General features: G+C 36.3%; 1 protein-coding gene across 1 annotated transcript; it reads left to right on the top strand.

The window, feature by feature from the left end:
• Positions 1-2233: 2233 nt before the first annotated feature.
• Positions 2234-10128, top strand: LOC113079973 (ribonuclease inhibitor-like). The gene is made up of 4 exons (XM_026252220.1): positions 2234-2285; positions 2541-2702; positions 3336-3509; positions 9949-10128. The coding sequence occupies exons 1-4, from the start codon at positions 2254-2256 to the stop codon at positions 10121-10123; spliced, it is 543 nt and encodes a 180-aa protein (XP_026108005.1). The 5' UTR covers positions 2234-2253; the 3' UTR covers positions 10124-10128.
• Positions 10129-10356: the final 228 nt, after the last annotated feature.

The following is a 10356-nucleotide window of genomic DNA, read 5'->3' as shown; positions in this document are numbered from 1 at the left end:
GTGAGCTTTTGTCCCACGAGTTTCTTTTTTAAATAATTTACTTTTGACTTTTTTTGAAATATTTGTATATTTAAATGTTCAACTGTTTAAACTTGAACTAGAGCTTTTCATTACAAACAATGTTTGATAATCTTTTAAATTTTGTGATGCGATACACACTGATTGATTCCAGCTTCATCTTCTCTTCTGCAGGTTTTTGGGTCCTGCTGCAGATGAAGGCTGTCAGTATGTGACTGGAATTGTGGGTAAAAACCCGTTACTCCTGAGAGAGCTGAATCTGAGTGAACATGAACTAGGAGACACAGGAGTGAATCAGATCTCTGCTCTACTGCAGGATAAACACTGTACACTCAACACACTGAAGTGAGTATCTTACATCATTTCACATGTTACAGTGACTAGTAATGTTACAGTCGTCCATTTTAAATTCTCATTGAGTCCAACCCCACGTTATAAAGCTTAAAAGAGCCAGGACATGTTTAATATAACTCTGATTATATTTGTCTGAAAGAAGAAATTCATATACATCTAGGATGTCTTGAAGGTGAGTAAATCATGGAGTAATTTTCATTTTTGGGTGAACTATCCCTTTAAGTGCACAGGGTTGGAGAAATACTGTGAACACATTAGAAATAGCCAGTATTTTATTAATGTGTTTAACATTGTTTGGTCTTTAAATACAGCTTCCAACCTTCTTAGAGTAGATTCATACAATTTTTGAATAGACTTCAGTTAAAAGTGTCTCTAACTTCTGCTGTTGACTGCTGAATGTGATCATGTTTACTGGACTACAAACTGAGGATTGAAGTCTAATTAAAAAAAAAAGTGTATGTGTATGCATGTTTCTATATTTCAATGTAATTTTCATAAAGGCAGGGTCAGGTCTGGTTTCCACTGTCACTGCTGGGGCAACAGGAGTTTAGGTTAGAGGAGGTTATGAATGAAGGAGGTGTTTCTCTGAGTCTGGAGAGCATCAGTGCATATTTATATCAAAACGACCCGATCGACTGCACCCGGATATCATTAAAAATATTTTTGGATGACTATATATATATAAAACATATTCATATATAATTTTTTGTATAGTTAATCTGTCTATATTCTGTACTGTATATTTTACTTGTAAAGTTAGTTGTTGTGTGATCTAAACATTTTGAAAGTTGTAATGAGTGTTTCTTGTTGCTCATACAGCAGGTCAAATACACAACCCAATATCCAATCATTTCAGTTAATAATACCAAAAATACACACACATTTCTCTTTTATCCAGTGGGACAGAACTGTTTTCATTGTGTTTATTAATGGGACACAACAGAATAGTTCTGTGCTGCTGTATCAGAACATATTCATAGTGTTTATTGATGCTTCATATCATCTCTCTGTCATCAAACACCAGATTAATGAATGTGTAACACAACTGAACAGAACCGGTCCAGACTGGGCTTTATTCTGTGCAGGCATTGCTTCTTCAGTCTGACCTGTTTCAGAGAAATATTACTGTACTTCACATCTACACACACAGACAAACCTACAGTTTTATTTAGATGTGCAAAGTTGAATCTGTGTAGCAAAGCTGATCAAGTCACTGGACAGAGCAGAGCGAATGCATTTACGTTGTAGTGATGTGCAGACCAGAATCAGTTTAAACACAAATACACAGCAGTCAGGACTTTTATTTTAGACAATATGATCAGTTTTAGACAAAAGATGAAATAAGAATTATATGACAGAAATAAAAAGATATGAAAGATTTAACACCTTTCACACAAAGTTGTGGGGAATTAAAACTTTGTTGTATTTCTATCAAAAATCAGGAGAAATTGTACATAAATCATGAGAAGTGTCAATTATTTTATTAAATGAACAACTTGTTTGTTTTTTCTGTTTTGAAGACCAAATTGTGGAAAATTATCCAAAGATGTTCAGACACTCTTCCTCTGTTTTTTGTTTTATCAAGACATTGTGACTTTATTAATAGTTTTCTTCTATCTTCTCTCTTTCTCTCAGTGTAGATTAAGATGCTGTTATTTAATAGATGAAGGTTGTTCTGCTGTGACTTCATGAACATAACGTGTCTGATTCATTGTGTTTTCTCTTTCTGTCTTCAGTCTGCGTGATTGCTGTATTACAGAGAAACAGTGTCTCATCCTGACTTCAGCTCTGAAATCAAACCCATCACACCTGAGAGAACTGAACCTGAGCTGGAATAAACTACTAGGAGACTCTGGAGTGAAACACCTCAGTGATCTACTGATGAACACACAATTCAAGCTGGAGAAACTAGAGTTAGTATCATTATACTCTACAGCAGTTACAGTCAGATTAAAGATTACTGTTTACTTTCAGGAAAAGAAAAGGAAAGGATGTGACGTGTGGCCAAATATAGTGTCCCATACTCTGAACATCTGCATTTAACACACACACTCACACACACACACTCTCTCTCACACACACACACACCTGCGGCGCTGAGGAACAGTTGGGGTTCAGTTCTTGTTCGAGGGTCTCATCTCAGTCAATCAATGTTCTCTCTTCTACAGGTTAAACTGCATCAGTATTACAGATGAAGGTTGTGCTGCTCTGGCATCAGCGTTTAATTCAAACCTCAGAGAGCTGGATCTGAGCAGGAATCAAATAGGAGACTCTGGAGTGACAGAAATCTCCAGTCTGCTGAGAAATTCACAGACACTACAGATACTCAGGTCTGAATTTGGTTAATTTAAACATAAATCAATGTAAAGCTCTAGCTGGTATATAAACTGACGCTGTGTCACAAGGAATGGGTCAGTAATGTGAAATTTTTGTGTTGGTGTAGATGCATTTATAAAATATTGACAAACAGATTGATTTTTGGAGATGATGGGAAATGTTAATATCCTAATGGTGTAATAAATGTTTTAATGTGTTTTATTTAGTCTTTCTGAAGACTTTCAGATTGCAGTATTACTGAAGGTTATAATAAAGTTACATAATTTTGTTATTAAAAAATCTTATAACTCAAATGTTACATTATATTGACAATAGCTCTTTTTTTAATATGCATCAGCAATTTTTTTTTTAATCCTGGATCTTCAGAAAAGCTTGTATTGGTAAAGTACTGCAGTCTCTGAGGGACTGAGTAATTTTGATTGCAACTGAAGGTTATAATTGTGGGAAATTAAAATGCAAGAATTGCAGATTACGTTCACCAATATATAACTTTACCCAGCTTTACTGTGAAAAGAGTCAATTCAGGCAAAAATGTCTGTAGTGCTTCTTTTTTTTTTCTTCATTCTAGAACATGTACTTCTATGACAATCTGTGTTATAATGAAGAATAACATATTTTTCTAATAGACTTTCAGACTGCAGTATCAGTGAAGAAGTTTATAAAGCTCTGTCTTCAGCTCTGAGATCAAATCCTTCACACCTGATAGAGCTGGATCTCACAGAAAATGATCCTGGAGAATCAGGAGTGAAGCAGCTCAGTGATTTACTACAGGATCCAAACTGTAAACTCAAGACTCTGAGGTGAGACCTGATGAAATAATGCAAAATAAATGATACACATTTGAGTTATTTATATTATATTTTCTAATAATTTAACGGCCTCGAGTCAATTATTTAGCTTATACTGCGGTTGCCACACCTAAAGACATCAATCAGATGATAGATTTAAAGGGATTCATCTGGTTTTTGTACTTGAATCACTGTTGTGAGTAGGATTATTTGTTCCGCATCTCATCCAATGCCTCTTTTGCTGAATCTAAAACATGATTTTAAAGCTGGTAATGGAGGCTTGAGCCTTTGATAGCATTCTAATGCAGTTATTAATGAAGTTATTAAAAGAGAGGGAGAGAGACAGAGACGCACAGAGAGAGAGAGAGAGAGAGCTTGTGTGAATTAGGCTTCCTCTGTGCTTCCCTCAACAGTGTTCTGCAGCAGTGTCTCTAAACAGCTGTTATTACCTCGCTAATGAAAAATGTCATGTGTGTTTACTTCCAGAAAATCATCTGTCATGATGTTGTTTTTACATTTACATTTATTCATTTAGCTGACGCTTTTTATCCAAAGCGACTTACAATTGCTATATATGTCAGAGGTCGCACGCCTCTGGAGCAACTAAGGGTTAAGTGTCTTGCTCAGGGACACATTGGTGTCTCACAGTGGATTCGAACCCGGGTCTCCCACACCACAGACGTGTGTCTTATCCACTGGACTGGGGTGGTGTTAGCGCAGTCCTGTAACTACTGTTATAACAGCTTTACTATATGTGAAGTGATATGAACTGTAATGAGGTCAAGAGAGCTGCCTGGAACTACGTTCACCGTGCGTTTCCCAGAAAAATAATGTTCGTCAGCCAATTAGATTCAAGCATTCAGTGGCCCTGTAGTTTAAATTATATTATTACACTTATTCAGTAGGTACACAATTTGTTGTTGAAAATGATCAAACATGAAAGATCAGATGCTGCAGCTGCTGTTGTTTTGATGATAAATGTCAGCACAGTTTAGTTGTGTTAAAAGTTACAGCTTAATCTGACATTTTGGGTCACTAGATGTGCTGGTGTTTAGTAGTTTGGTGCCTCGATAGTTAACATTTATGATTGTGTTATTGTGGACATTTCTCATGAAAAACATATTCAGTGTGATTTATTATCCTGATTGTTTAAATATTACTGAATGCTCTGTACATTAATTTCCATCAAGCTCAGATTCACAACACTGTAGATCTACTACAGCAGATCTATCACAGACCACAAACATGTGATGTGTGTCAGGAGAGGATCCGTGATAATTGTGCATAGACAGACATCAGTTAAATAAAACTATCCAGAGTAGTGGTGGGCGATATGAGCTAAAATTAATTAATCACAAAATTTTACACTGTCCAGGAGATATTGATATTATATTGTGATATGAGAAAAAAAAATTCATGGCAAAATATTTTAACTTTACATAACTAGAAAAAATTAGGGATTGGAGATAGAACTGAAAAGTATTTTTTATTGTGCCATTGTTTTACTCAAAAAGTGCAAATGTGCAACATAAGGTAGGTCTGTATGAATTAAATTAAATATTGTGTGTTTGAGTTGTCCAGTGGTTCCCAAACCTTTTGTGACCCCCCCTTTAGTAGGCCCCACCCCCTTCTTTTTTTTCTTTTTTTTTTAAGTCTCACATGCTCACCAGGGCTACATTTTTTTTAATTAAAACTAAAGTACAGAGATTGTGATAATAATGTGAATATTGTCAATTTAAATGATCTATTTGGATGTTTTAACATATAGGCTACCGTATGGTCAATTCCCATGAAAAATATTCAGTTTGATGAGTTATCCTGACTGTTTAAAAGTTACTGAATGCACTGTACATTAATTTCCATCAAGCTCAGATTCACAACACTGTAGATCACTGATCTAGAATAGAGAACTGGATTGCTCATGACGTCGTGAAAGTGAATCACCATATTGGTAATCCCTTTTGTCTGTGTAAATGTTCTATTGAATTAATTGGAAATTGTATGATTTTAATGAGACCTCACATAAGTCAGCTTTTTAAAACTGAAGTATCCCTGTACATTCTTACAATGCAAAAACTCAAGGGAATTTCCTCTACTTATTAAAAAGCTACGTTCATTACAGTAGCGAACATTATGAACACGATAAACATCAGACAGACACGACCTCATCATATAACAAATGACAAAGTGCTCGTTCTGAAATCTGAAAAAACACAAACACACATCTTTATTCGCATTGAACAGTTATTTATTGTTTATATAATTCTGTTATAGAGTTTTTATTCATACAGTAGGTGCTAACTGTAAATGTTTCAACAAGAATTTTGTTAACATCATTCATTTTGAAGCAGGTAATGATTTAAATGGTGGTTAAATTATTATTAATTTAGCATACAATATTTTACATGGAAACAGTAGATAATGCTAGTAGACATATTTGCGCGATTGTGGAGAGTCTGAAATAGAGGTCTTAACGGGACCTTAAATTGCTATTGCAAGCCAATAAACCTGTTGCGAAAAATACAACTTTTTGTTTTACCTAATTTAAGGAGCCATAATCTCTCTTCTTTGTACCTGACTGCCTGTGATGCATTCAAGTTATTTTTCGCGTTATTCCAAGTCCGAGCTCAATCCACTCATTATTTCAGCTTCAAAAGTCCACTTGATGTCACGGTGACGGATGACAAATGCAACTGTGCACATGTACATTCTGACTCGAATTTAACTCGCATAATAACTTCGACTGTTTGCCCTTTTGAACTATAATAACGATCGCTCGTTCAGTGCCATGGCTGCTCTATCATCTCTGTGCTCTCTGCTCTGCTTCGAGTCTGAGTCTGACCACTAAAACTTTGATTAAACTGTTCATTTATATTATTATAAAAATGGGAGAAAATGTAAAGCGCGGTTTGGCTGTCGAAGTCATTGTGTCCCTCACTGGTTGCCATAGAAACCTTGCTTTTTTTTGCCTCACACTTTTCTTTTCTTAATTTTACAAGTGGCAAGTTACAAAAAAACAAGCAGTTTCTGATCACAGCCGGGTGTTCCCCGAGTCTGATGATCGCACGGGCATTACACACAATGTTAAACAGACCCAGGACCCGAGGTAATAGATTCGGACCTGACCCGGCTGATGATTTAAAATATGCTTTTCAACTGATTTTGAGCCTCACAGAAAACATTCATGTGACAGTTTACCTCAGATTTAGTTGCTGATTTGAAATATATTAAATATGAGTCTGTCAAGTCTGCAAGCATTATTACCGTGTGTGCACTTGCATTAACTCTGAGTCTGTCTGTGTGCTCTGCTTGTAACGTCAGAGAAAGAGAGAGAGAAAGAGAGATTGCTTTTTTTTTTTGTCTCCCACTTTTCTTTTCCTAATTTTACAAGTGGCAAGTTACAAAAAAACAAGCAGTGTCTGATCACAGCCGGGTGTTCCCCGAGTCTGATGATCACACGGGCATTACACACAATGTTAAACAGAGCCGGGACCCAAGGTAATATATTCGGACCTGACCCTGACCCGGCTGATGATTTAAAATATAGACCCGAACCCATTCGGGTCAACGGGTCTCGGGTGCACTGTGAAGACCTCTAGTCTGAAATAGATGTTGCTCAATCAGGACATTAAAATTATAAACACCATAATTTATTCAGAGAATAACTGAATACAGACAGTACATACATGAAATTAAGCTATAATATATATATATATATAAAATATAAATTAAGCTTTTCATTTTAGTAAAGAACAATATTAACAGAAGCTATTGTATTATTCATTGTATATTCAAATCAATTTCTGATACTAATAGGTTCATATTTAATCATTCCTGAATAATTACGTGTATAAAGAAATAGGCTATATTTTGTGTTGGATCAGATACATGTGTCGTCAGTGCGCAGCAGACACACACACCTAAACGATTTAAATATATACTTATACAGTGTTTGGTGAATTCTGCTACATAATAATAGGCAGGGCCGGTGTCCTGACATTTTATCCTACCCTGTCAGATTTTCCTACGCGGGTTTACTGCGCACGCGCACATCAATATCGCGTCCTTTGTCTTATGCTAAACAACGATATTTAATGTATCTGTATTACTGTAAGGGTAGGTTTAGGGCTGGGGTAGGTGTAGACTTTAATAAAAACGCAATCTAATTGGTAGAAAATAATATTTATTGTTGGTTTCCTGTAACTGTATCCCTTTTAGCTACAACTGCGAATATAACACATAATTACTGTATTTGCAGTACTGTAAGGGTATGATTAGGGTTGTGGTAGGTGTAGACATTAATAAATCATAACTTTACAGTAGAATTTTCGTTGTGGAATTGTACTAACCACTGTTTTGGTGGGAGGTAGGAAAATCTGACAGAACACAAACTCTAGACAGAACACCGGCGCTCCGCACACGCACATCACGCACTGCGCGTAGGGCACCAAGTGCTTTGGGGGGCACCAAAAAATCTGGGTCGTGAAAAAATCATCACAATAGGCTACTAGAATAAATAACAAATAAAATATTTCTAAAAGCTTGTTAATATACAAAAGCAATACAAACGTAATATAGGCCTAGACCAAATTAGTCGAGAAAAAGGTGAATCTCTGTGCCAGTCTCCCTCTGGTGCCCCCCCTTCCCCACCTCCCAGTGGTCTGTTCGATTATGCCTCAATCAATGTCAAATTTGGCAGACCGAACTCAGACATGGCCTCGAAAAGAGTTGAGGGCGGAAAAAATAAAAAAGAAGAGACGGCGGAGCGGGATGATGCTCGTGCGTCGCTTGCAGGTAAGACAATGTTTTAAATAAAAATGTTAGTTTTAAAAGAACGGCTTTAGGTAACAACGTTATTTTTTTCAGTAACGCAGAAATCTAACTAATTACTTTTCCCGTCGTTACGACGCTGTTAACGTTATTTGAACGTTAAATGCGGTGCGTTACTATGCATTGATTTAATAAACTTTGTAATCCGAACGCACCCCTGTCTCACACAGCGAGTGAGCAGGTGGGTTAATGACGAGATAAGCGGTTGTGATTGGCTAAGGCAGAGTCATGTGTTACATGGTAGCCAATCAGAGCCAGTGTTTTTACACACATGCCGGCCAGCGGCGCCAAACACACACACTCACACACACACACGGAACAGCTACACAGAGATTTGCAGCAGAGATGGCGAGATGGTTAGTCAGGAGCAATCCGATGAAAAGTTGGCATTTTCAAGGTGAAGATATAAGCACTACTTCAAAATCATTGTGGTCAAAGGCAAGAACATGCATGTAATGTGTACACCCTTTCTTAAGATAATACTTGAAGTGCAGGATAAAACTCTTGCTGTCTGTTGACGTGCAATAAATATTGAAAGTTATGTACCTATCTGTTCTACTCATTTCAACTGACTTGTAAAAACTGCAAAAAAAAAAAAAAAAAAAAGAAGAAGTACAAATTATCTGACATGTAGCAACTTTTTTTTTTTTTTTTTTTTTTTTTTTTTTTTTTGCAGTAACGCAAATAGTTACTTTCCCTGGTAACGAGTTACTTTTATTATAGAGTAATTCAGTTACTCAGTTAAACTCAGTTACTTTTGGGAACAAGTAGTGAGTAACTATAACTAATTCCTTTTTTAAAGTAATGTTCCCAACACTGCTGATAGCTGATTTTGCAGCTAGGAAATGTAGGCGTGTGCCTCTGTAGGGCCTCTGACAACTGATGGTAGTGAAAATCTTTAATATAGTTCTATAGAATAGCAGAATGGTCTCTTTATAGAGATGTAGTCCCTCTGTTGAGTAATTTCTACTGTGCAGTTATGCATGGTTATTTGCAGTTTAAAATGTGCACTTTAAAATTCATACTTCATAAAATTCATACACTTATACTGTTATTTGCACTAAACTTTTTTGCACTTTTAACTTTCTGTGTCCACATTGTTCAGTTCCAATTATTCATTTGCAGCAGTTATTTTGGAAGTAAAGAGAACCTATCGAAGAAATTCTGAATGGTAGTTATTTCTTTGGTTGGTGGTGGGTGGGTGGTTGGTTGGGGAGGGGGGCACCACCAAGCATTTGTGCTTAGGGCACCCAAATGGCTAGCGCCGGCCCTGATAATAGGAAGAGCCAGCATCAAAAGATCAATTAAATATATCACTATGAATGCTTAGCTGTCACAAGCTAGTTATCTCTTTGCTAACTTTCCTCATCTCCTGCTTAAAAGCCAGAAATATCTTCAGATGCTTGAGAATCATGATCTAGTGAGCTTTTGCCCGAGTTTCTTTTAAATTTACTTTTGACTTTTGTCTTTCTAAAAAAAAAATGTATATTTAAATATTTAAATGTTCAACTGTTTAAACTTGAACTAGAGCTTTTCGTTACAAACAATGTTTGAAAATCTTTGAATGTTTTGTGATGCGATGCACACTGAATTGATTCCAGCTTCATCTTCTCTTCTGCAGGTTTTTGGGTCCTGCTGCAGATGAAGGCTGTCAGTATGTGACAGGAATTGTGGGTAAAAACCCATTACTCCTGAGAGAGCTGGATCTGAGTAAACATAAACTAGGAGACAGAGGAGTGAATCAGATCTCTGCTCTACTGCAGGATAAACACTGTACACTCAACACACTGATGTGAGTATCTTACATCATTTCACACGTTACATGACTAGTAATGTTACAGTCGTCTATTTTAATTCTCATTTGAGTCCGACCCCACGTTATAAAGCTTAAAAGAGGCAGGACATGTTTAATATAACTCTGATTATATTTGTCTGAAAGAAGAAATTCATATACATCTAGGATGTCTTGAAGGTGAGTAAATCATGGGGTCAATTTCATTTTTGGGTGAACTATCCCTTTAAGTGCACA

Source organism: Carassius auratus, unplaced genomic scaffold (genome assembly GCF_003368295.1).
Source record: "Carassius auratus strain Wakin unplaced genomic scaffold, ASM336829v1 scaf_tig00030037, whole genome shotgun sequence".
NCBI classification, from domain to species: Eukaryota; Metazoa; Chordata; class Actinopteri; order Cypriniformes; family Cyprinidae; genus Carassius; species Carassius auratus.
The sequence above is the reverse complement of the archived record's forward strand: the minus strand, read 5'-3'. Positions and strand labels throughout refer to the sequence as shown.